Source organism: Portunus trituberculatus, chromosome 12, assembly GCF_017591435.1.
Source record: "Portunus trituberculatus isolate SZX2019 chromosome 12, ASM1759143v1, whole genome shotgun sequence".
Classification (NCBI taxonomy): Eukaryota; Metazoa; Arthropoda; class Malacostraca; order Decapoda; family Portunidae; genus Portunus; species Portunus trituberculatus.
Genome location: NC_059266.1, coordinates 1616258 through 1644215, shown reverse-complemented (window position 1 = coordinate 1644215; position 27958 = coordinate 1616258). Strand labels below are relative to the sequence as shown.

Here is a 27958-nt window from a genome sequence, read left to right as displayed (position 1 = left end):
TCTTGTTGTGCAGCGATTGTTGGCATCTCCCGCGGGGCTTCAGAGGCAGACTACACTATTTCTCTCATTCTCTATTTCTATCGCCTGATTGTACGAGGATTTCTGGCAATAAATAAGGGTGAAGTGGTGATAAGTAGAGGAATATACACGTTTTCTTTTTCCATTCACATCCACCTTGTCAATTATACACGAATTTATTGACTTATCTATCTGCCTACCTATCTATCTACAGGCGTTTTCAGTAGCGTCACCGCAAGGCCAAACATGTTTGAGTTCACGCTGAACAGGACGGTGGTGAGGACACCGTCGGTGGTGCCAGACGACCGTGTCACTATATGCCGCACAATAAGTAAACGTAAATCTACATCTACAGTATACCCATTTCTATGGTCTAACATACGTCTTACTATTTAGTTTTCTTCGAAATGTAACTTCTTAATCTCAATCAATCTATCAGATGATAGTATAAAACTGCGTGAGTGAGTCGGTGAAAAGGAAGAGAACAACTGTATAGTTAGCCGACTCACACTTCATACCTTTCCTTTCATCTCATCTGCAACATGTTCACTGTACAGATGTTTGTTGGGTTCCTGAAAATGCGTCGACGTGTTATCATCCACGCAAGCTTCCCCAACCCAGTCAGTATACCAAAAGACAACAGGCACTGAGGAGGAAGCCAGCGGCTGCATGCACCATTGAATAGGACGGCATTGTATTCCTCCCACAGGAGTGACTACAGCGAAGCAAGCCCCGAATAAAGTGTTGAGTGACCGTGATGTGAGTATTGTGGTTTGCACATCACACTCATATCTCCACGTGTCTCATTTTAAAAGATTTTGACTGGAGTGAACGTGCAAGACATACAACAGACACCAGCAGACTGCTGCTGCTGCTGCTGCTGTTACTGCCGATGTAGGCAAAGGAACAAAAGGAGCAGGAGGAAGAGGAGGAAGAAGAGGGTGAATTAACAACCACTCTTGTAAAATGAGCCAAACGGATTTTCTGATGCAATAATATTCTTCCCATTTCCACAAAATGGGTGGGAGCCATATCATACCGATTTATGTTAACAACATTGTGATGAAAATGTGCAAAATGGCATTAAATTAAATGAGACAAGCAATAGTGGAATAAGATGGAAATCATGAAAATACACTGATGCCCGAGGTGGGCTCCAACAACCAACCCTTCAGTTATTACGCCCTGACATTGTGCTGTGGGGGATTAAAATATTAGCTTTTACAGTGCATTATGTATATTCTTTATATGTTTTCAGAAAATTAGTGAAATAGAATGGAGACAAAATTAAAATCAAGTTATAAAAAAAGATAATCATAGAAATTGAGGGGAAATATATATATATATATATATATATATATATATATATATATATATATATATATATATATATATATATATATATATATATATTACTTGGACTTGATACATGTTTAGTTAGATACAGAGGCTGAAGACAGTGAAGAGTGATATCTAACGAGGAGAGAAGACTGAAGAATAAAACTACCGTCAGATGCCAGAACCCTGTCAAGAGGGCAGAATAAGAAAAAAAAATAATAAATAGATAATAATAGTACAATTTAAAGTCCCGTTACAATTTCATTTTTTATTTATTTTTTTTTTTTTCCCGTGCATCAGACGACAGACAGGTCACGGACAGTCGGACACGGACATAACTGTGAAAATACAGAAGTAAACATTGAGGGAGGGGTCACATTTTCAGGTTGTATGATTATTCATCACAACACCACATGCACATACTCGTGGACACCGTTTTAAATTAGCTCACCAGTACAGTTCAGTGGATCTTAGATCTCGTTTTTTTCTCATTTCGGTGTGTCCGTTTATAGAACTCTTTGCCTGACCATGTTGTTGCTCTGAACTCGCTGCCATCCTTCAAATCAGCCCTTCACAGTCATTTAGGCGATATTCTGTTCGACTTTGTGGAGTAATATGCATACACACATGTGCTGCTGTTTGCTCCACAATAATATATCCTGCATTTCTAAACAGTTTCAATGGGTACACATTCCAGTCCACTCACAGTTTGTTACAATCATCCAGTTATCTACATCTAAAGTTGACAGGTGTACCCATTTTACTAGCTACCTTTTTCCTACTCTTCATTGTATTTTTCTGGTTTGGGAGCTAAGGGTGGCTAACCAGGTGAGTAAACCAGGTGAGATGCAGGTGCTATGATGGACTGATGTTATTAGTTGTTGATCTTGTTTGTCTCGTATCACGTCTCCCTATGCTGGTGAGTTAAATTGTGTGCCGTGGAGTACCTTTGTTGGTTTGTGTTACTGACATCTATGCCAAACACTGCTGTACTTGAGAAAAGTAGTGTCACAGTGTCACATTGTGCAGGTCAGGCAGAACAGTCGTAATAAACCATAGTATAGCATTGTACAGGGCTGCACATTGGGGGTAATGTAGATTATGTCCAGACGTGAGTTTCTACCTCTCCACTGTTTTCTTAGCTCAAAGTCGATAATATTTATAATACGTCCGCGTTCCCCCACCTCCTCATTTCCCCAAACAAGCTTAGAAGCATGTGGTGAATCAGGGTTTATGGGTGGTAGAGGAGAAATCTGCAAAATAAGTGTGTTGAAAAGTTTATTGGAAGTTAACCTGGCACTCCCATAGAATAGACATCCCGTCACCTACCTCTCAGCTAGCGTGGTTAGGGGTTGCTAGCGGTCGCCAGATCTCAGCTAGATGTACACTGTTAACAATGTAGTGAAAGAACTCTCACCTCAACCTTCCCGTTTGAATTCTTCAAGAAAATATTGAGAGAGAGAGAGAGAGAGAGGGGTTACAGCAGAGAATGATAAAGAAATAACAAAACAGAGAGAGAGATTGTTTCATTAATATTATTTGAATTGTAAGGGCAGTGTGCATCCTAATAGTGTAACAGAGAGAGAGAGAGTTCTTTTGCTATATTGGTAACAGTGTACATCTGGCTGAGATCTGGTGACCGTCGCCAACCCCAAGAGATTTTCATCAAGATGGAGATGCATTGTGGCGTCATAAATAAACATGTGAAACCTCTTTTTTACGTTTGTATATGTTATCTTTAATATTGTTGCTAAATATCTCACATTGTGACTTCCTGGCGAAAACTGGCACGGTTTGTTTCATCTCCATCCACTTGGTAGCTATATTAACAAATAACAAATTACAAAGCTTTACCAATGTGAGTTGGTATGTAAGTAGCAAAGAAATTACCTCAGTGCATAAAGATTATTTTACTATAGCTGACATGACACTAGGCTTGCTTGTTGCCTGAAATTGATATTGCCAACCCCTGAAAGCTTTGCACTATACAGACACTAAAATTACCCTACATTTGTCTTTATCACCCTACAGCTGAAGATGAAAATGTTAATGTACTCCTTAGTAATTTCTTCCCTCTTTGTGGAATTTGTGCCATTATTCCTCTGGTATTGGCTCTATAAATAGAGTAATAAATAAAATTTGTATTGCCGATTATAGGCATCTTTTTCAATTCTATGCAAGCATGTAAGAAACCAACATTTTCTGAAACATTTTTTTCACACAGGTTCCCTGGGAGCTGTGGAGTTTTACAACTAGTTAGGGTTGCAAGCTTCCGAAGTTCTGAGAGGAATTGATGCCAGAAATAGGTTTTCAGTGGGGTGGAGTGACAGACAACCACTCAGGCAGTGATGGAAACTTTTTAGTGATCCTCATTAGCATGGACATATAATTTGAGATGCTGTACAACATGAATTACATCACCATATAACATATGTATAGTGAATATTCATCACCATATACATATGCATAATTTAGCTGATCCATCAGGAGCTGCTATTGGTAAAATTGGTATTACTGGAGAAAGCTGTCAGTCTCACTGACATGAAAAAAGAGTGCACTATTGGAAAGTAAACAATTTTCTATGGCATTTTTCTTTTGTGCACTTTTTATCGCAATTTATTAATTTACTGTTAATGTTAGTAGATTTTATGTAGAACACAAAAATCCCTACATTGTCAATTTAAGTGTTAGTCTAGGTTAGGTTTAGTTTTAAGGGTTAAGGAATACATCAATGGTTTTATGTATGTAGAACACGAAAATCTCTGTATTTAGGAAAATTCCTTAAAATGTAGGGATTTATTTTGAAATCTAGGAAATTTTTTTCTGATGGTCAGGAATGCTCATATTGTATTCTAGGCATCAAAATACAACCATTGATGCATTTCTTATTACTTAGTGTCAGACTAATTCTTTTCTCCATATTTACTGTAAGATTAACCTTATGTTTTGGTAGTAAAAGTCTGTGGCTGAAAATACTACATCATTAGTTTATAACATATAACATAAATAATAGGATAACAAAGGGCCACCAGGGCCCATCTAGGTTATCCTGTATCAGTCGCACAGCGACCTCGTCATCAGTACTTAAAGATACACTTACAAGTACACAATACATTATATACTAATTCTAAATATTTGGCCCATTAACAGGGCTAAGTCCTGCAGCGAAATCCTCTACAATTTGTGGTCCCCATACATGGGGATCATGTCTTATTTAACTATAGTAAATTTCTTATAAAAACTATCATGCAGTGCTATACATAATTATAAATCTAATGAATTTAAGTGCTTATCTAATCTGTTTTTAAACATTGTCAAACTAGTGCTATTTACAACCGTCTCTGGCAATGCATTCCAGAAGTCTACCACTCTATGACTAAAGAAATATTTTCTTATATCTAACCTGCAGCCTTGCTTTCTAATCTTCCTGCCATGATTTCTAGTCCTATTTCCCTCCTCTAAGGTAAAGAAAGATCTCACATCTATGTAGTTTGTATCTGAAAACATTTTAAATAACTCTATCATATCCCTCTTATACATCTCCTCTCAAATGAAAACATGTTTAATTCCTTTAATCTATCTCTATACTCCAGGCGCTTTAATGCTGGTATCATCCTAGTTGCTCTTCTCTGAACTGCTTCTAACATGTTGATATCCTGCCTATAGTGGGGTGACCAGGCCTGTATGCAATACTCTAAATGGGGCCTAACATAGGAATTATATAAGCTACGCACCACTTCCTTACTTTTATAACTAACATTTCTATTTATAAAACCCAGGATCCTATTTGCCCTATTTCTTGCTTCTAAACATTGCTTTGAAAATTTCATAGTCCTGTCTATCACTACTCCTAAATCCTTTCCTTCCTCTACTGCCTCTAGCCAACATCCCTCCATCTCATAGTTAAAGTTTGTGTTGTCTTTACCTAAATGCATAACCTGACACTTATCAGTCAGTTACCATATTTTTTACTTGTCCTACTACTTTATATGTTATATTTCAGCTATCATTCAAGGATAATGTATCCTTATTGAAATTTTAAGAAATCACAGGTTCTGCCAGCCATAGTTTCCATACCTCCTGTTGACGACTCTATGGATAATGAAAACTAATAAGGTATACATGTTACTTGGTTAAATTAGGTTAGTTATATTAGATTATGTTGTTGGTTAGGTAAGTTAAATTTGGTTAAGTTTAATGTTTTCTTGATGATTTGACTTTTATGCTTATTTTTATGATTCACTTAATTTAGGCTTCACTTTTCTGTCAAATTCTTTGTTTTCCAATTCTCCCTGCTTGTGGGCATTTCAAACTGAAATGGGCCTCAAATTCATGTTAATCATGTAAGAATGTCTAAGAAAAAATAAAATCTCCATCATAATGAAAACCTAGTATAAAATTTTAAAAAATTACTGAAAATACATAACACACATCATTAATTTGTTGTGAGGTTTTGAATGATAGTAAGAAAATACTGCTAAAAAATGCTATGTCTTGCCTAGCTATATGATAGTTAGAAAAAAAAAAGTTAGAAATACTTTGTTTTGCTAGTACCAGAACTCTCAACAAGATGACATACTTGGCAGTAATACTGTATGTTTCTTCATTTGGATAAAGTGACCACCTGAATAGTATTGATACGAGTTGTTAAGAGTGATGCAGGATCAGCTTGTACATGGGTACTGGTAGTAATAACAGTGCGTTCCACCAGATGTAATGGAAAGGCCTCGCAGGAATCCCCGTCCCCCTGGTGCCCTCAGTGACTACCTGACTGTGGTGGAGGCTGGAGAGAAGAGTATTTGTGTGGAGGAAAGCATTGAGGAGCAGCAGCTGCAACAGCAGCAGAAACAGCAGCAAGAGGATGAGGAACAAGAGGTGGAGGTAGAAGCCAAAGACACCAACCAAACAGAAGTGGACAGAAAGCTCCTTCTGTCTCAGCCATACAAATGCAAGGAGTGCAAAGCTCGTTACCGCAGCAGAGTTGCTCTGCTTCGTCATGCTGTCAAGCATAGTGGTGAGGAAAAGCTCTTGTCTTTGCCTTGGAACACTTACATTTTGCTAGAATGCAGAATTACGCTACACATATCTGGCATGCATCACCTTTAGAATACCTCCATTGTGAATTGCAGATACATATCACATACTTAGCTAACCTACTGACACCACTTGGATTATATCAGATCAAGTTATTTTACTTATATGTAGTTAGTTGAGAGATTAATTAATAGGTAAAATAAAGATGAATAAATAGATCAAACTGAATGTAGCTAAGGTGACTGATCTGTGTCATTTCTGCATTCGGTTCATTCATATTTCTCAATTAAGACTGATTAACAATATTATAGACAGCAAAAAGCCTCTTCAATCACACAAAGTAGATCCTGAATATATCTCTTGTGTTTAAGTTGATATGACTCGCCATCTCAGCCACCACTGCTGCTATAAATTGTTGTTCACTCTGCAGGAGAGAAGCCATTTGTGTGTTGTGAGTGTGGGCGTGGCCTCTCCAGCCAGTGTGCCCTCACTGAACACATGAACATCCACACCAATAACAGGCCTCACAGGTACACACTCCTGTCTATGCTTTGCATTGCTCTTCCACCAGGGAGTGGTGATATCCATTTAGGTTTTATTATCTGCCTTACATCTCTCAATACAAAAATGAAATAAAATAAAATAAAATAAATAAAAATCAATGCTAGCTTTATTTTGATCTCTTTGTGCTCTGCCAGGGAATAATGGTACTTATTTAAGCCCTGTCTCTATTTTACCTCTCTTGATAGAAAATACATACATACTTGTAAGGCTACAAATTGCTGATTGAAGAGGATCCCAGTTTCTGAATGTTTCATTAATATATTGTTAAATCTGTGAATGGAACATATTGTTTCTGATTTGTGTATGTAGGATTAAGATTTATAAGAAAATCTTAAAAAATCCAATATTGTACAAAAAAGTTTAACTAAAACTCATTAGAAAATATAAACCTTTATGATTAATCTTTGTAATTTATGAATGTATAATTAAGAAAAGGTTCTCAAGGAACATGCCACATATCATTTTTAAATCTGCCTTATCAGGTGTGAGGAGTGTGGCCTAGAGAGCCGGCAGCTGAGTGTTCACCTGCGACACTTGCTGACTCATCAGGCCCAGCCACAGCACAAGTGTTCAGTCTGCTCCAGGTCATTCAAGCAAAATGAGTACTTAAAGAAGCACATGCGCAAACACACAGGTGAGTCAAGACAGCAATGATATTTGGATTGTGAGTTTGTTTTAATATTATGTGCATATTTGTGTGTGTGTGTGTGTGTGTGTGTGTGTGTGTGCGTGTATTTACCTAGTTGTAGTTTTACAGGGCCTGGGCTTTACGCTCGTGTGGCCCCGTCTCCATATCTACACTTATCCAATTTTTCTTTAAATCTATGCACACTCTTTGCTGACGCCACTTCCTCACTCAAACTGTTCCAAGTCTCAACACATCTTTGCAGGAAACTATATTTTTTAATATCTCAGACATTTTCCCTTCCTCAGTTTTTTACTATGCGATCTTGTGCTTCTAATGTCATATTCTTCTCTCAGAATCAGTTTCTCATTATCAGTGTGTGTGTGTGTGTGTGTGTGTGTGTGTGTGTGTTTCACTGTTTGATCTCCTGCAGTCTCTGACGAGACAGCCAGACGTTACCCTACGGAACGAGCTCAGAGCTCATTATTTCCGATCTTGGGATAGGTCTGAGACCAGGCACACACCACACACCGGGACAACAAGGTCACAACTCCTCGATTTACATCCCGTACCTACTCACTGCTAGGTGAACAGGGGCTACACATGAAAGGAGACACACCCAAATATCTCCACCCGGCGGGGAATCGAACCCCGGTCCTCTGGCTTGTGAAGCCAGCGCTCTAACCACTGAGTTACCGGGCCGTGTGTGTGTGTGTGTGTGTGTGTGTGTGTGTGTGTGTGTGTGTGTGTGTGTTTCACTGTTTGATCTGCTGCAGTCTCTGACGAGACAGCCAGACGTTACCCTACGGAACGAGCTCAGAGCTCATTATTTCCGATCTTCAGATAGGCCTGAGACCAAGCACACACCACACACCGGAACAACAAGGTCACAACTCCTCGATTTACATCCTGTACCTACTCACTGCTGGGTGAACAGAGGCAATACGTGAAAGGAGACACACCCATAATATCTCCACCCGGCCGGGGAATCGAACCCCGGTCCTCTGGCTTGTGAAGCCAGCGCTCTAACCACTGAGCTACCGTGTGTGTGTGTGTGTGTGTGTGTGTGTGTGTGTGTGTGTGTGTGTGTGTGTGTGTGTGTGTGCACTGTGCTAGTTATTGTTATTGTTGTATGTCTTTTGATATGTGGTCATTAAGATATTTATCTAGCTAACCTGCAGTCATCTGGTAGTTTTGTGCCACAGACAGACAGAAAAACCTGTGACTATCGTTATGATCAATATACTTGAGTAGGGCTGAGACCACTCACACACCAAAGGGAGGCAGTGGCATAGTGGATAAGGTGGTGAGCATGGGATTGGGCAGACATCCACGTGTAGGTTCAAATCCCACCACATACCCTTTGAAGCTATGCCATTTGTCGAGTGGTTTAAAGTTACCTACGTGTCACCACGATAACCAGGTTATAGGTGGTTACACCAAAGATGCACTTGGATTGTGATATGGGTTCTAATATGGGTACCACTATAAATAAAATTGCTTGCGCCACTAGTGGACAGAAGCTTAACAGCACTTCCCACATATACTCTTCAAGTATGCCTACAGGTGTTATAGGCCATAACATAAAGAGAGAGAGAGAGAGAGAGACATATCACATCCCTTTTTGAGAACTCACTTCACAGTACAAGCCCAGGTTATGAATAGTAATTTTACCTTGGGTGTGGTGGACCAAAGCTGTCCCTGGGCCTGAACTAATGATTTGCTTTTTATTAATTCAGAGCTCTGCAAAGACCAAAAACTGGAGATGTGATTTTTTTCTCAATGTGAGGGGGGAAAGCTGGCCAAGGGCAACAAAAAATAAAGGCCTACTTAGTTGCCAGTCATCCTGCAGGTCTGGTAGAGTTATCCAAAAGAAAGAAACCTTCTTATATGGAATCAAGTCATTAGAATGTGGAAATACAAAAGCAGGTAGGGAGTGTTGTAGAGAAAGATATGAATGATGGAGAGTAGTGGTTAACTCTTGTATTATAGAGTTGAACAGAATAGGGTGAGAGGAAGAAGAAAGCCTTGTGCAGTGAGGCTGCAGGAGGAGGGGAGGCATGCAGTTCGCAAGATCAAAAGAACAGTTAGCATGAAAATAGCATTCAGATAGCAAGAGATGCAATATTCCGGTAGTGAGAAAGGCTGAAGACAGCTAAGAGTAACTGATTTAGTTTTATACAATTAATTGTTTTTGCAGGGGAAAAGCCATTTGTGTGTGAATTGTGCAGTAAATCATTCACATGCAAGAGTGAGCTGAACCGCCACAGCAAGCGCCACTCCTCTGAGAGACCCCACTCCTGTGCTGACTGTGGCAAAAGTTTCAAGATGAGGCACAACTTACACAAGCACCTGAGGGCGCATGCTGGGACACAGCAGTGGAAGTGCCTCTTGTGTTCAGCAGTCTTCTCCAAACTTAAGCTGCTGGAGGTAAGTTGAGTGTTGTGTGTGTGTGTGTGTGTGTGTGTGTGTATGTGTGTGTGAGACTGACAGACGGATACAGACATGATTTATATACTTTGGTTTTCCTTGAAGTATTAACATGCTCCTTTCAAGTAATTGTTTCCACAGCACATTAATATATTATAATACTTTTAATTTCCATAGTGAATTATATGTTTCTCAGGAACACAAGAGATCTCATCTAGAAACAGTACAGCAGCTGCAGATCAGCAGGCCAGATGATGGTGTGCTGGTCATCTCGGCTGAAGGGGATGATCGCCGCAGGCTGCCAACCGTCCACACCATCATAGTTCCCAAAGAAAGTCTCACTACTGAGAATAGTGATGTCAACTCAAAAAAGCACCTGAGGATAAATGGCACAAGCTTGCCACTTGAACTAATCCTCAAATCTGTTGCAAAAGGAGGGAATATTAAGATCAAGATTATAGACAAACCAGCACATCCCAAGATACAGTCCTGTGCTACCACTGAGAATATTGTTGAACTTGTGGATGAAGATGTCAACAAGCCTGGAGGACTCAGCCTCTCCAAGGATTCCACTCACCACCTGCAAGAGACCAGTTCACCACAAGGTCATTAGTACTTATTTTCCATATGTGAGCCTCACCTGTGAAGGAGGAAAGCCAAGAAAAGGCTTTCATAACCTCATTAACAAACATTTCTTTTTCTATCATAAGTCTTTGAAGTTTTATGTTAAACTGAATTTATAGGTAAGAATGAAAAGTAATCTTATGTGTAAGCTTTAGGTGAAATTCACTGGTTACAATTTGTTTTTTTAAATTGTATAATTATATGAAGAATGTTAATAGTGTTGTATTCTGAGAACAAACACTTTTCAGATAGTGCTATGCAGAGTGTGAATCAAGAAGCTGTGAAGGTTGCAAGTGTGCTGAGTGTGCCAGCCAGCATACAGAGCCATTGCCTTTCCAAACACTACCACCAGGTCAATCCATCATGTTCAGACTACTGCTGCTGGCTGGCCACCTTTGTCTCATTTTGCCAGCAACTCTGTCCACCCTTTGATCCAGAGGTGGGTGTGATTATCTAATTGTGTCATATGGTAAAGGAACCATGCTTGTACTGTCCTGTTTCTGTATCTATTGGGGTCTAGCTTGGTCTTAAAATTATGAACAGTTCTTATTTGCAACACATCCTTATTTAAACAGTTACATCTATCAACTATTCTTTGTGGAAAAATATTCTTTTTGATATCTAGTCTACATATTTCTTTTTTTTCATTTTTCCTTGTTCTCTGGTATCTCTTCTATCCCATGTCACAATTTCATTGGTGTCTAGCTTCTCCAGTCCTTTTATTAGCCTATATATCACTAGCAAGTCTCCTTTCTCTTCCTTCTTTGCTTTAGAGTGAGAAGTTTAGTGTCTCTAGTGTCTTTTCATGTCTCGTCATTTAAGGATGAGTTAATCTTTGTTGCTACTCCATGCATCCTCTCCAGTTTCCTGGTATGTTTCTTTAAACTTAGTAACCATACCAGTGTGGGACTTAACCCATCACAGAGGATTCAGTTTCAGGCTTCTACCCTATGATGTAGTCCATCACTGAATGCTTTCCTGAGGTTTTTGGGTATGTGGAGGAGGCTGATTGCCCTATCCCACCAGGGGAAATCAGGCTTTTCAAGGAAAGACATATTCTGTTCACCAGGATCAGAGGAAAAGTAGAAACAAGTGATTAACAATTGCACAGAAACTTAAATTGATAAAAAAAAGTTAGAAAGTGGGTGTGTGAGGAATTTGTTGCAAAAAACAGTTTCAGATATTTGTAAGGAAAAATCTTAACACATATGGTGTGAAATATTCTGTTGATGAATTTCAAGTTCTGTAACATCCCACAAGTATATGGAGTTAAATGAAGCTTTGTATATGTTTTATGTGCAGCAAGAGGCTTGTGGTACTAAAGTAACTTCTGGAACCATATGGAATGCATATATTTATAGTGTATAGGTATGTTATGCTATCAGATTGTATAGTTTGCAGTACTGTATTTATTTCTCTGTCTTCTTAAAATGTAATTATTGATATTAACTACTAATGTTACCTTATCTTAATGTCAGTAGTTACAGATAATTGACTTCATTAGACTAATGCTCTCCCTTTTATACCGTAGTACTTATAATATGATTTGTTTCCATAATCGTGCAGCAAAATCCTACTTGATGAAAATGATGTTAAGCTAATATTTGTAGAAATAACAGCTTTTTCTTTTCTTCAGATTTGCAAACACCTAAGCTTCATGACAACAGCATTGCAAAATTGCCTCCTGCAACAGCCTGGCAGTTCAGAGATATCCCGGATGGGGGAGCTTGGGAGTGCACTGGCCTGCCACACACATACTCAATACCAGTTCATCTATAAGCAGTACAGGGCAATGCAGGAGGTGCTCACCACGCACTTTGCTCACTACGTCACTGATGCTAATTAGTAGGTAAGTCAGGAGGCAGTTGTTGCTACACTTGTTTATCTTTTAGTATATTTTTTTCATGGCATATTTCAGTGTAGGAATAAAGGTACAGAAGAGGAAGACCCCAGTATCTTTACTAGTCCTGTTACAGCCACTGTCAATGAAAGTGGTGCACTAAGGTTTGGTTACATTTTGTGGCACATTTGCCATGTTTTTGCTTTGTTTCTTATATTACTCAGTATCACCTATGTCAGATTTAGCTATTTTCACCTGCCATTTTTCTTTCATTCTCCTATCATCTACCATCCATATATATACTTTAATACCTGGTGTAGTCTCATTCACTCACAATTTTCTCCTACTCCTCTAAATTCTTTCGCCTCTTTCTCAGATATAAGTGAAGTATCATACGCAAACAGCACCATTCTCATGTTCACTTACCTTTTAACATCATCCATACATTAAGGGGAGATTATACATCAGTGCCATAGTTTTACTTGCATAGGAAGTTATTTACTAATGCTTCTTCTCACCTATATTAATGGTAATTTGCTAACTTTCTTAGCAACTCTGAGGTATACACCTCAATTTCTTATGCATGTCCTTTTTTCCAGGCTTTAAACTCTTATCATAAACATATTTGTAAAGGATCCAGTTTCATCTAGTCTGTTGATGGCTCAGTGATTGAAAACTGTACATTTCAGTCACTTACACACCAGAAAGGACTGATTGTAAAAGAAGGTCAGTGTAACACTATTGATCCTTCCTAAAAGCAAGTTAGGACTGAAAATATAGATCCCCACTGGATTTGAGGTAAAGAAAATATAGAGATTATTCTGTACATGTATTCTCAAGCGGCACCTCTTACACAAGCGCTTCTCTAGGCTACCTACAGTGGGGAGCACCACCCCATAGGCAAGCAGATCATGAGCTAGCTACTGCAGTGAGACATTGCAGAGCCTCAGTTGCCACACTGCAGGGAGACGGGAATGTTGAGTGTGTATGATGGACATGTGCCACAGTGACTCCCAGCTCACTACACATTCATGATGACATGGCTATATGTCATTACAGTTAATCTTTCATATGAAAATACATGAAGGAAATTTGACTTAAAAATGTAGCTAGTATTTGAGCACAAGTCACCAATATTTGCATACATGGACTATGTGATTTTGACTGCAGAGCTACTGTATATAAGAGATCGTATACAGTTTAAGGCAATAACTTTACCAAGTGAAGGATGTAGGACTCCACACAAACATAGAAGAGATATAAAAGAGAACTACCTCACTTAGCCGTCCTCTAGCAAGGAGACAAGTTCCTGTGGTCCACCGAATCTGCCACAAGTGGCCAAGTCTTCGCTTAGTCTTCAGCATGCCGGATAGATAATAAATGCAGTGATGCATTGGGCAGTGTGAGATTTCTTGTTTGGTACAAGTTTAGAATCTATTGTTTTCTAGCATATTGGATTGTCATTAGTACAGAAAAATAGTGTCAGACACTTTGTTAGACAGTAACAAATTCTACAAATCTTTCTCCATTGACCTGGACTGCTTGTGTCAGACAAAATGTGTTCTGTGCCAATACAGTTCTGCAAAGTTGACCACCACCACCACCACCACACACCGCAATATGATCACCTGGCTTTGCTTGCTACAAAGAGCAGTACATATATAAAAGTTTGAAATTTATAATTACAACTCAATTTGTGATCATGCTGCAAATATGTAAATGTATGAATTTTGTACCCTTCCTAAAGAGCTTAATACTAAGCAGGTGTTCATATAAGTGAAGATGATGCACAGTCAGTTACTTGTACACTGTGAAAACAATGAGTGCTGCAGTGCCACTATGAGGCACACATGGTGGTGAGAATGAGTGCTACCCTCCACTAAGCACTCCTGAAGACCTTAGGGTGCCAGATGCTAGTGTAGTAAAACAAACATCACCAATGCTGCCATGACTCAGCTGTCAATTTAAGTTGATAATACAGTGGTCTTTCAAACACCACATCATACTTGTGTGGTGTGTCTGATTAAAGTGAGCTGCACTGTGATGGACCAGCAGCACTGCTATCACTTTGGAGCCTCATGAAGACCTCATTTATTATGCACAAATATACAGTTGTGCTTCCTTCCTTAATTCCATTGTGATACAGAATCTCTCAAGACAATAACGAAATCAGGCAGACACAAGGCTTGCTTGGGCATAATACTGATAAGAAGATCCAACAAATCTGTTTAAAATAATGAATGGCAATATACCAAATGAAGTGTGGAAACCACCAGGAAAGAACACCTTTGGCTAAGTAATGTCAAAAGTTAAAGCTATAAGTATTTCACAGGGAGTTTTGCTGTAACTAGCAGGTTATTAATATGACAAAAACAGCAGGCATGAAATATCCATAATATTATGTAGTTACCCAAAGAAGAGCTGTACTACAAAAGATTTCAGATGAGTTGGACCATAACAAAGGTTATTCCCAAAACAAGCCATTCAGGTTGCTTAGCAAAATAACTGATATTGAAAACTGGCCACTTATGCTGGAGAGGAAAAAAAAAAAAGTATATAGATAAAGCATGAAAAAGATGCTCAATCAATTCAACTTTGGCAAGATGAACACACACATGCACTCTCACACACAAATACGTACAGACAGGTGACTAGTGACACACTGACAGCTACACACCAGTTTCCTGCTGCTCTGAAAGCCACTATCAGCCATCCTGTGTGTAGTGCATTTGCCACATCACAACACTCACACACACTCTTAATGTCATACTAAGGCAGCATTACAGGGACCTTCTACCCAATACATTATACAGGCTCAATTTGATCTGAACATAAACTTACATGTCTAGGTTTGCTTAAAAAAAATATAATCTTATTATAGTAAAACATTTGCATTCTCATTTGGGTAAGCACATACTATATCTATAATTATAATAATGCATATATAGATATTTGGATATATTTAGATATAGTTTTCTATGACCTCAAAAAAGTACAAATCCCCATTACATTAGCAAAATGATAACCTTATGCTGTTCAAGTCTTTGGGAGTGAAAGGGATATGCTGTTGTGCAGATCTCTCTGGAAAGTGACAACAAGAGTCATTCATTCTTCTCTCCTTCCTGTCTGGTACTCCATACTTCCCATATTCCCTCACTACACTCACATGAATCTGTTCCCACACAAGACAAGACAACCATCCAGATCTTTACTCACTCATTTTTCCTGAGTACAAACTTGTCATCCACATGCATACCACCAATATATCCACCACATAGATATGAGGCAGGTAGTACTACATGCTAGGGTGACATGGTAAAAGCTGACAAGTTATGAGCTAAATATGAATGAGGTATGGCAGAGGAAGGCCATCATGTGAGTCCCAAACCTTAGCACAGAATAATACAAAATGCAAGGTGCTGGAAAGTGATAATGGCAGCTAATAGACTTTGCTTCCTAGCAGTCTCTTCTCTGCCTGATCCAAGTCACTTTTACTCTTCTTCATGAACACAAAATGAATACATCCTCCATAATACCTCAAGCACTCTCCTTCAACTATACATCTACCTCACCTCAAACACACAATGTCTTCTTTGCCACAAGAACAAACACATCTACTACACTCACAAACAAAGTCATCTTCCCTTCTGACATATAGAAAACCTTCAATTAGTCTGCCTTTGTACAAAGGAGGCTTCACACCCTTTGAACACAAAACTATAAATCTAAGGACTTAGAAGCCACTGAGCTCCTCCCACAAAACAAAATAATTTTCTAATAGCCCACTAAAGCACTAACTACTTGTGCAGCACGCAGGCTGCCCTTCACCACCACTGCTTCCACATGTGTTGCCTTATAGAATGGTGAGAAAGACTTCCTTGGCAGCCTCTTACCATTTTAGAGCTTAAATTAATTTGTCTTCCTTTAATAACACTTGGCTCTCTCTCTCTCTCTCTCTCTCTCTCTCTCTCTCTCTCTCTCTCTCTCTCTCTCTCTCTCTCTCTCTCTCTCTCAGGAATGCACATGAACATTACCATCAATTTGAAGAGCCTGACTAGTTATTATTGTGTTCATGATCTTGTAATCTGGTCAAGGACTGCACTGTGTAGTCCTGCCTTGAAGGATACACATGTACAAGAGATGACCATAAAATGAGCATTCATCAGGCTCTCTGGCATCAGTCACCATCTTGACTAACTACCCATCACATGTATAAAAAAGATAAAAAGATAATAAAAACTACATAAATAATACATAAATAGTTAAATAAAAAAAATATAACCAATATTCATGCCTAACATCCATAAACTCCAGTAACAAAGAAGACTTATAAATAGATAATACACTGGGTCTTCATTATATTCAGATGATGCATCCCATTTAGTTGACTTCTTTAGTGTGAAAATGTATCATATGAATAATTACTTTTAATCTTATATAAATAAGACTATTTTATTGAAAACATTTCCCACTGACATGTCTCAACAACCATATACTTGCATCAAATATTATAAAAATGAATATTCACAATAAATTGGAAAGGATGTCCATAAGAAAGTTCAAGTTTTTAAGCATTAAATGAATTTCTATTAGTAAAAGACATCATGGGTGCAATCACAACACCTGAAGACACAATGAGGACCTAGTGTATTTCTCAAACTCAATTCCCGTCCTTAAATCAATCAGGTAACAGACAAACAATCTCCGTACTTCCCATCCCACACTTCACCTGTATTTCATGGACTCCCTAACTTATGACTGGCAATTCCTTGTGTTGCAACTCACCAGCCAGTGAGACATGACACCTAACTTAATAATATTTGCTCTTACTCCCTACGCATAAGGGCCACAGCCCTAGTCAGTGGCAGTGTAAAATTTGTAGGCGTGATACAATACAACACATTACTCATTACTCTCCTAACAGACAGACTCTTAAGTATGTATGTATGAATGTCTTGCAGTCATAGAAAGTAAAGTTCAATGTTGTGTATATAATCTAAAATTACCCACAAGCACCATAAAATCATTACTCTAATGATGTCAGCTTCCCCTTTAAAAAATTAAATGATTTGCTCACACCTCTACACTACATTATCACCAGCCAGTGTGGTGACACAGGGGAAAATGTTGCCATAAGACACTACTTGCTACACATGAAATTTCACTACATGTGAACTATTCATGAGACACTGCACCGGGACACCTGCCACATGTGACTGCTGCTGCTTCCAGTCTCAACCTACACAAGGGATGTATGACACGTATAAATATTTGTATAAATATAAATATCTGCAATGGTAAGGCCCAGAAGATAAGCAGCCCCACTGGACCCAGATGTAACCCCAAAATGAGGTGTTAAGTGCCTACACTGGAATGTCCCTGCACTGTCAGGCTAGCCACTTCTGGCAACCCACTTTTAGCACTGAGCCCTCAGCTGGGCTCCTCATTGTCTGAGTCCCCACTAAGGCCGGTGTTCTCCCCAGTCACACGACACCGGTGTAAGATGGCCTTCTCATAAGCCTTCTTCACTGCCTTCCTCTCTGATGGCTTCCTGGACTCCACCAACTTTGCTTTGTCAAGAGCTGAGTCAACACCCAATGGCTCCAGCTTGAAGCGTGGTAGCCACTGCCTGTAAGCACAAGACAAGAATGCAGTAATTGTGTGACATGCATTTCTCTCTCCTGAGAAAATGCTTTAACAGATAGACAAATTTAATTATTATTTAGTGTTGGCTTCTCTTTGAATTCAAAGAACAAAACATTAAAAGTTTTATGGTTTTTGAAACTATGCAGAAATGCTATCAGAATTGGCAATTTATTTAATTTTGGCCCAGCTTTAAACCACTACTATTGCCCCCCCAACCCACATCTCTCTCTCTCTCTCTCTACTCACCAGGTCCGTTTATTGTCAAAAAAGAGCACAAGGTACATGGGTGATGGGTAGTTATTGGCCAGTGCCAGGACATCATCAGGAGGCACAGGGATGGGCACTCCATTATGGAAATAACCAGTCTTGGGCATCTTGGGATTTATTATCTGTAGAAGCAACAAGTGGTGAAGGTGTGACACATACTAATTAACTACTAGTGACTTAACCATTACTAACTTGGAGGAAATTTTATATGATCAATTACCAAATTCTAAACAAATATTCTTCCAGTCAAGTTAGGTGTTGCTTACATATTCCATAAAAAAAATAATAATAATAAAAAAAAAAAATACTCACTACCAACTAAAAAATAAAGTTAAACACTATCATATTTTTATCTTCACCAGTCATGAGGACAAGCCAAGGAATGTGTAAAGCATGCAAAGTCCATAAAAAATTCTATAATCAATATTTTATTACCTAAGCTCTCCTAATTAAGCCAAGACGTGAAAGGTGCTTACCAGGGCAGGGTACCAGGGATAGCCACGACACTTAGCCCACACCAGGTCCAGGGGCTCCAGGGGGATCTGGTCTCCTGCATGGCCTGACCCCGGTGACTCCCCTTCCACACTGGAGTCACTGCCGCTGCCGCCGCCTTCTGAGTCAGACTCTGACGCAGTCTCGTCCTCAGTGTCAGTCAGGCAGGAATTGGATTCAGAGTGGGTGTCTTCGTCTGTCTCTGGAGGGATTTCTGCTTCAGGGAGAAAAGGCTTCACTGAGAATATTGAACAAGCAGATAAATCCCAAATGCATTCTCCATGTCACAAACATTGAAAAGGAATCACTCAATGTATTTCATTCACCATAATGAAATTTGGTGTAACATACAAAATGTTAGCCCAATATAGAATTGAAGTTAACTTCAGGAATAAATGAGAATTAGTGTATCTTTTCTTTTTGTACAGAACTGGATTCTTGCACTACATTTTTCTTGGTCATCCCATGTCTGAATATTGACCTGGAGTGAAAAAAAGAATAACTCAAGAGGCAGTAAGAAGGGAGCAGCCTGACACCACATGTCCAATATTTATCACCTCTCCATCCTGACCAAGATGGGTGCACAGACACAGCCAGCATCACAGGAGATGCAGGGCATGCCCTAACATATGACTGCAGCTTCTACAGAATAATGAAGTTCTAGGGTTGGTATAAATAGGATATTCTTTTTGATAGCTGCCATTCACTTCCACTCCTTTCATTCTTATTACTCATATTACTTTTCTAAGCCTTCTATTTCCTCATTTTTACATTACACCTCATCCAATTCTTCCAAGCTACATGTCTCTTATACTCTCATCCCTGCATTACAACCCTATGCCCTTATTCCTCATGTGTCACACCTACACACACTCATTCCTTCTCATAACTAATGCAATCCTTGACTCTTTCAAAAGTTTTCTCACACTCAACACTTAAAACAACCTATCCTGGACCTACACTCTCCTCTTATAATTAATGCAGTCTTTCACGATGCTTCACTGACCTCCTCCCTGGCGGTACATCTTGAAGGAGTCTTTGGTAGGAGGTGTTCCACTATCTGAGAGGTTAAGGAGTGGTAGTCCTTCGGGGAAGCCAAGGGAGTCGGCTCTGGAAGTTTGCTGTTAGGAATTGGAGTCAGTATCATTATTATCATAGGCAGCATTAATGGTATTATCTTAAATACTGTTACCTTATATTATTATTATTATTTCTATCAGTGTTAGAAATGTCCACACAGAAAACAAGAAACAATAAATACATAAGTATAGGCAAAGCAAAGAGTAACAAAACTAGGAAGAAGCAAAGATTAACCCCTCCTACTCGGGAACGTCGATAGACGTTCATCACGCAAGATTCGGGGCACATCGATCAATGTTTGGGCGTTTTGGGCTATATTTTGGCTATTTTCTTCCCGTTTTCTTTGTTTGAGAGTTGGCAACACTCATCGGGAATAAACATGTGCTATAGGTCAATGTGTCACCAACTTCCACGATGGATGGTGAGAGTGAAAGTGATTCCACTGTGTCCGATTCCGTCACCTCTCCCGCGCGCCTTACTTCTACACCTCCGATCTCTCATCATGTTGCAGGGAGACAACTTTTGAATGAGACTGGTATCGAAAGGGCATTCGAATTAACAGTTTCTACAATAATAGAAAGCAAAGATAGCGATGTTCTTGGCTCTGATATGGATATAGGAGGTTCAACCACCGAGGGGGAGGACATTCTACCACCATCACCAGAGAAAGAGAGAGAGAGAGGATACAAGGGGTCCATTTTCTATCGCTGTAGCCAAGGCCGCTGGCGCTGATCAGACACAAGGCCACGTACACCGATTATACCACCTCATTCAACCTGTGATATTTTGGTAACCATAGCATCTAGAGACTTCTGTTTTATTGCATTGCAAAGAGAAAGAGTTGCTTGTGGGCAGAACACCATTTGTACTCACTCGTTTCTTGAATTTCCAATTGTAATCAGTATGTAAATAGAGGCTATTTTGTGCGTTTCTCGCCAAACTTCCCAAGTTAGCGCGAGCGAAAAACCAAACGTCCCCGAGTTTTAGGGGTTAAAGTTATATAAAATAGAGAACAACAGAATAAGGAAGATCAATGGGGAACAAGACAGAGAAGCTGAAAAATTAGGTACTAAAAGAGCATTGACAAAGAAAAGAAAGCATTAGAGTAAGGATAGTCCAAGGAAACTAAGCTAAAGCCCGTAAAAAATTCATAACAAGCTGAAAATTTTCCAGAAATAACATCAAAAGTTCTCAGCTGTCTTCCCATGCAAACTGTCAAAAATATGAGTCAACAGGAGGCCATAAAAGGTCAACTAGAGTAAATCACAAATTTATTAATAACTTTAAAACTATTAGCAGTAGATTTATGGCACCTGTGCCTAATTATGTTTTTTAGCCAAGGATTCCAATAGGATAATTTTCAGACACTTAACCCCTTCCTTACCGCAGTCACCCCCCGATGTAAACAAAGCGTTCCCCTCCTATACCGCAGCCCCCTGCCCGTGTGCGCACGTGCCTCACGGCCAGATCTACACATTATATTTCTTTCTAACTCAGTGTTATGTACTTTTTTCTAAACATATATTTGTCAATTTATTAATAAAAGAAAACGTAAACATAATCATAAATTGTGCACTAATCATAAATTCAGCACCACACACTCTGCACCTGGTGAGGGTGGCCCTGAGGCAGTCATAACTAGGCTGCTCCCCCTCACTTGCCGAGAGGGTTTCAACACTGCTGTCACTATCACTCTCTCCTATTTCTTTTTCAGGATCATAGTCTGAATCATATTCATCTGGAGAGTCTTCCAGTTTATCCTCACTATCTGTCTCATAATTATGATAATCCTCATCGCTGCTACACGAAGCAGGCGCCATTATCTCTAACTAGAGGCAATAGAACAGTTTCACCACGGCCGATACTAGAGAACTGATGTTCTTGGGGGGACTGTGGGAATAATATATGTCAAAGAATAGTGATTGGCTTTATAGTTTATGCATGAAAAATTAACTCCGATATTGATTGGCTAGTGGGGGGGATGGTTTTGTTACGCTGGGGTGGCTAAAAATAATGCCTCCAGTGTTTGTTTGTTTATAGTGAACCACGTGGAGCATGAAAAAGGCAAAATCCGCACTCAGGCCACGGTTATACACGGAAATGTATTGGTGTGGTACGCACGTACCACGGCGGCATCTTGCGGTACCACGAGGTCGCTTTTGCGCGTGGTACGCACGTACCACAAAACAGTCTTGCGGTATGGAAGGGGTTAAGACTAATTATTCACCCTTTGGATATAATACAGCTAATTTTGGTTGAAAATGTGTCCTTTTACTGTTTTCCTGGCACTTTAACATGTTATATTGATATGTGTAAGTTGGGTTTTTATCTATAAGAAATTCATTAAACTTATTTCCCAGACTTCTTCAGTCACTCCTTTTTAAGTTTAAAAAGTGAAGTTAATTGGGAATTAGTAGTTGACTGATTTATTAAGAGTATGATCTTCATGGAGTTGATAATTGTATTGTAGAAAACTAGAAAGTAACAAATATATATATATATATATATATGTTTTTTTTTTTTTTTTTTGCCTATAGCACCTGTAGGCACACTTGAAGAGTATGTGGGAAGTGCTGTTCAACTTCTGCCCATTAGTGGTGCAGGCAATTTTATTTATATTGTTACCCATATTAGGACCCATATCACCACCCAAACGCATCTTGGGTGTAACCATGGTGACATGTAGGAAACTTTAAACCGCTCAACAAATGGCAAAGTGTTTAAGGCTGTACATGGTGGGATTCAAACCTACGCATGGACATCTGCCTGATTCCATGCTCACCACTTTATCCACTATGCCAACCAATACAGTAAGTCCTCCTTATACGGTACTTTATTATCCGGTAAATTCACAGGTAATTACTACCCTCAATTCGATTTACGGTAAGAAAAATTCACAGATATGATATCCGGTCGTGTTTTGTTTACACCGTACCGTAGCACCACCACACCGCACAGCCACCACAACAATCAGTCTCTTCCCGAGTTTCCCACTGAACACATGTGAAATCTTTACGGCGTGTTTTTTGTGAATGTTATGAGTAAGGGCTGAAATCCCACTGTCCCTTAGCCTCGGGAGGGACATCATCTGATAGAATACATGGCGAGTGAAAGGTAAATAAAAACATTTTCTGTTTATTTCTTTTGCGCAGTACTTTACATTTTTTTATATGACTATTTTCATGTCTGTAGGGGTGACTTTTGACGTCCTGGAACACATCCCCTATTATTACATTTTATGATGGGTTCGGTATACAGTAATTTTGATTTGCGGTAAGGTTTTCAGGAACGCACATGTACCGTATAACGAGGACTTACTGTATGTCTAGGAGAGCACTACTTTCATTGTCTATGTCATTAAATTCATCTTCATGCTGTGGAATGTTGCTGCATGTCTGGCCATGGCATCTGTTGAAGATCACAGTACAATGCATTAATAATTTGCTGTAGCCACAGTTTTTTTGACACTCCACTTTTCAGCCACAAGAAACTAGCTTTAGCAATTTTTCAGGAGCAAATGGATTCTTGCTAAGTACTGGTATTAGTATGTTTTCCTTTTTCATCCATCCCCAATTAGTTGCAGGAAGGGTTGACTCATAACTTGCTGCACAGCATCATATACTCTGTACAAATGTGCTTTCAGTGCTGCAGATGTAGGTGGTAGAAACTAGTTCAGCACTTCTACAATGCTCTATGATATATGTATTTGTTACCTTCTAGTTTTCTACAATACAATTATCAACTCCATGAAGATCATACTCTTAATAAATCAGTCAATTATTAATTCCCAATTAACTTCACTTTTTAAACTTAAAAAGGAGTGATTGAAGAAGTCTGGGAAATAAGTTTAATGAATTTCTTATAGATAAAAACCCAACTTACACATATCAATATAACATGTTAAAGTGCCAGGAAAACAGTAAAAGGACACATTTTCAACCAAAATTAGCTATATTATATCCAAAGGGGGTGAATAATTAGTCTTAGGTGTCTGAAAATTATCCTAATAGAATCCTTGGGTTAAAAACATTTAATTAGGCACAGGTGCCATGAATCTACTGCTAATAGTTTTAAAGTTATTAATAAATTTGTGATTTTACCTAATTGACCTTTTATGGCCCCCCGTTGACCCATATTTTTTACAGTTTACATGGGAAGACAATTGAACATATCTGCCGTATTATTTTTTTTATCACCTCACCTATATGCATTTGTTCTGGGTATCAATGCATATTGAGCAGATATTTCTGGACTAAGGAAGTATTAGTAGGAAAAGAACAAGAGACAAGAGAAAAAAAGAAAGGAAGATAAAGTAATTGACTAGGAAAGGAGAGAAACGTCAGTATAGACAATTAAAAGATTAAGTAGGTAGTATGGAAAAAAGAAAGATTAAGTAAGTAATAACAAAGTAAGAGTTAGTAAGGAATGTACCAAAGCATGCAGGAAGTAACCGAGATGATAGGAGAAGTACAAGTGATAGGCAAGTCAGACCGCTCTGTCTCACCAAGGGGGAAGTCACCTTCTTACGGCGTGCTGTCTTGGTCTCGAGAAGTTGGTTCTCCTCGTCACTGTTGGTGCCTCCAGAACCACGACGCTGCTGAGGGAAGCGCTTCTGAGGGACAAACGAAGTGCTGTTGCTCTCTGCTTAATTTTCTTATGTTTTTGGACATTGTGGACATGATAACAAAGTTTTGTGATCTTAAATGTTTTGTTTCCTAATCATGACTATTTTCAAAGGCCATAGGGATGATTAGTTAAGTTCTTAAGATGGTTTATCAATAACAGTAGAAACCTTCTTAAGCTATCACTAGAATAATGAAAACATGCTTCAAACCTGAGTCATCCTAACAACTTCACTACAAAGCATGCAGTGTGGGCCCAGCAGCACAGAACAAGATCTGGCCACTGCTGCTCTGCATGGGATGCATCGGTTATTTAACATTCTGTTCTCAGGATGTTTGAGAAAAAAAGTGGCAGCTCCCTCATTCACGAAGTAACATGAATTGCCAATCACCTCATTAAAGGAAAGTTTGAAGTTATGAGTGATGAGCCAAGAAGTGCAGGTTTAAGTATAGAGAACTGAGAAACAAACTACAGTGGTACATCACAGAATATGAATTATTACTTGTCTGATATCTACTTCCAATCTTCCTTCATCAGTATGGAAATCATTATCATCATTACTTTTCCTCCCCGCTACTATCAGAAAGGTCATCCATATGTATGGAAGATGGACAAATTAATATCAACATATAACTCATCCTTAATGCCAAAATAGAGGTGGCACCAGATATCTGAGTAATGAGGCATGCAAAAGCCACCCTGCTAAACCTGTATCAGAAAACTACTTAAAACTTTCAATATGTAGACCACATAGGAGTGATACACTACATGCATCATCAGATGGCTGTATGAGTGAATAGTGACATACCTCATGCATCACTGTAGTGAAATGGCCAAGTACAGAGTGCTGAAAGTAGTCCTTATCCTTCTTTTCCCTTTACACATTATGGTAATGAAGTCCCCACATCCTTATAAGCATTCTCTCTCTTCCCTTTTTCTCATTTAGTTTCTCCGTATCCCATCAACTACTATCTCCACCACCATCACCATTTACCTTGAACAGTGCACCAGCCTTCTTTGTGAAGAGGACGGAGGTGCGTCGGTTCACTCCTGATGGTGAGCTGGGCACTGAGGGCGGCTCTGATTCTGGGGCATCCTCACTGCTCTCCTTGGCCTGGGTCGCTGCATCACCTGCTTCACTTTCCACTGATGAAGGATTAATTTGATGTAATTTTGGTACCACAATTCAAGGGCAAAAGATGCTGTGCACAAAGTGGTCCATGCTCTTCATGGCCTGGATTTTTTTTTCCATTTTAAAGGCCTTATATTTTCATTAGAGAGTAGGAGAGGCCAAGAGAAATAAAAAAATTATATATATATATATATATATATATATATATATATATATATATATATATATATATATATATATATGCACACAAGAAAAATTTTTACAAATAATCTAGTCTTCATCACCAATACTGAACGTGTCAAAAAATGAAGGAAAATGTAATCACATGCAATGTTAAAAAAGTGAGTACCAGTATCTATGGTGCTTACATTTCTTTGCTGGGGGGCTTGCACATGGGCCAGAGAGGGTGCGTGGTCTCTTCGGGGGTCGACCAGGGCCACGCTTTTTGGGTGTTTCATGAGCTGAGTCTGTACAAGGGTAGGGAAATGCAAGAGAGATATAGAAATTATGCTTTTAAGACATGGAAAATAAATGAATGGATAGAGGACAATGCCATAACCAATTAACAGCTTTCTAAATGGTTTATTTTATGTTTGCAGAATTCAGCTTCAGTCACAGAATAAAGAAGAGAGTAAAGAAATGGCGATAACAGCAGTAAATAAAAAGGAAAATTAGATGAAAAAGGGAAAAGAAATCAAAATAAAGGAGAGAATGAATGAAAAGACTTGAAATGGAGAAGAAAAAGGCTACAAGAACACCAACAATCAGCTGCCACCATAGTTACACAGCCTCACCTTCAGGTTTGGTGGCCTTGGCCTCATCAGCCACTGCGGCAACACTGCTCTCCTGCTGCTGTGGCTGCGGCTCCTGGATGCTCTTCTGTGATGGTTTGTTTATCCGAGTGAAGAAGGAGTCAATGCGCTTCTGAGTGTGGTCATCCTGGGGTAAGAATACAAGAGACATCAGCATAAATCGTCATTTGTTTAAAATATTCTCAATTTTTCCTAAAGTTTAATGGAGATTTATAAAAGTCTTCAAGCCATGGAACCCCAAGCAAACTGGGGAGAATATGAATCTCTCTAGCTTGCAATGTTGTATAGGGACAAGCTCATATACTGAGGAAAACTTGAAGAATGTTGATGCACCTAATCAAAAGAAACATATATTTAAGAACGTAGCTGACAGCCCAAAATAAGCAGGTGGTGCAAGGCAAAGGTTTGTATTATGTTTAGGAAAACTGATCATGCAGCACATGTTACACCATCTTTGTCCATCTAATCAATCTCATGAAAATGTACAAAAATACCAGTGGAAATTAAATTTTAGTTCATTTTACACTTGCAAATTATGGTATCTTATTATTGGTAATACATTCAAATGTGTTTTACTCATTATAATGGTATGTAAATCATTTGAGTTGTCTGGTGTTCACTGACCCAAACTTTATCATAGATGGTTTGGTAGTTTGGGCATAGTGTTATACCACCAATATCAGCTAAAACCATTTATATTTAACTAAAATTTGAGGCTTGTATTACATGAAAGTTGTCTTTATCCACCAAAATACATGGTACTATTCTGTAGATCCTGAACCATGACCTACCTTAGGAGTGTTCTTGCTAGTCTTGCGTTGGTGGAGGCTGCGTGGGGAGGGTGTGGTCATGGGAGAGAGAGCTATGCCACCCACTCTACCAGGCCCGGAGGAGAGGCTAGTGGTGTGGGCCAGGTGCGAGGCAGCCAGCTGAGAGGCCAGGGCAGGTGGGGTACTTGGTCGGCTTGGCTCACCAGGTTCAGCCTCGTCATCAATCACCGAACTGTCATCAATGTCTGAAGGGCACAGATTATGATTAGTTGTACATAGAACAATGGGACTGTATCGACAATAAGGAGCTGTCACCAACCTGATGTTAATGTTTGTGAGTGGCAAAGACTATTAATAGTGTGAGAAGCTTATAAAATCTGTTTATCACCATTACTTACATTTCATTTCATACCTTACAACACAAGAAAATAAACATCTGTGTCAACTGTGAAAAATTATGTGTTCATTTTTCAAGAATAAATAATGCTTCAAGGCTAAGAAAATATCAGTTTGATCTTAGGAATGTGTATACCTATGTGAGTATGCATGTGAATGGGTGACTTGTCTCTTATATCAGCCTGGTAGATGCATAGATACTTGAAATTTTACTAAATGATTCACCTACTGGCACCAGCCTCTACAATTCCACTATAGAAAATAAAG

The 27958-nt window shown here is 39.1% G+C and overlaps 2 protein-coding genes across 27 annotated transcripts in view; one reads left to right on the top strand and one right to left on the bottom strand.

Moving 5' to 3' along the window:
• Window positions 1-511: 511 nt before the first annotated feature.
• On the top strand, window positions 512-27685 carry LOC123502547 (zinc finger protein 771-like). Of its 13 annotated transcripts, none has more exons than XR_006674170.1 (12): window positions 1627-1710; window positions 5360-5472; window positions 6068-6370; window positions 6821-6920; window positions 7437-7588; window positions 9780-10009; window positions 10206-10614; window positions 10882-11072; window positions 12270-12482; window positions 19307-19543; window positions 25528-25748; window positions 26313-27685. XR_006674170.1 is itself a non-coding variant. In XM_045251679.1 (10 exons), the coding sequence occupies exons 3-9, from the start codon at window positions 6073-6075 to the stop codon at window positions 12477-12479; spliced, it is 1590 nt and encodes a 529-aa protein (XP_045107614.1). In that variant the 5' UTR covers window positions 1627-1710; window positions 5360-5472; window positions 6068-6072; the 3' UTR covers window positions 12480-12482; window positions 26313-27685. The 13 variants fall into 13 exon arrangements, 3 of the variants coding, with proteins under 3 accessions (XP_045107614.1, XP_045107613.1, XP_045107615.1); XR_006674164.1 differs by lacking the exon at window positions 25528-25748 and adding an exon at window positions 18841-19060; XR_006674169.1 differs by lacking the exon at window positions 25528-25748 and adding an exon at window positions 13073-13199.
• LOC123502545 (bromodomain-containing protein 1-like) overlaps window positions 13289-27958 on the bottom strand; it is a 34256-nt gene continuing 19586 nt past the window's right edge. For 8 of the 14 annotated variants that reach the window (XM_045251669.1, XM_045251662.1, XM_045251671.1 and 5 more), the window contains 9 exons: window positions 27317-27540; window positions 26508-26652; window positions 26082-26180; window positions 25576-25727; window positions 24463-24570; window positions 19885-19999; window positions 18863-19095; window positions 18366-18508; window positions 13289-18102 (listed from right to left, as the gene is read on the bottom strand). In XM_045251669.1, coding sequence (XP_045107604.1) covers window positions 17904-18102; window positions 18366-18508; window positions 18863-19095; window positions 19885-19999; window positions 24463-24570; window positions 25576-25727; window positions 26082-26180; window positions 26508-26652; window positions 27317-27540 — 1418 coding nt within the window. In that variant the 3' untranslated portion in view covers window positions 13289-17903. Of the gene's footprint in view, window positions 18103-18365; window positions 18509-18862; window positions 19096-19884; window positions 20000-23276; window positions 23367-24462; window positions 24571-25575; window positions 25728-26081; window positions 26181-26507; window positions 26653-27316; window positions 27541-27958 lie in introns of those variants that run through there. The other 6 variants (XM_045251663.1, XM_045251674.1, XM_045251675.1 and 3 more) reach the window with 4 other exon arrangements.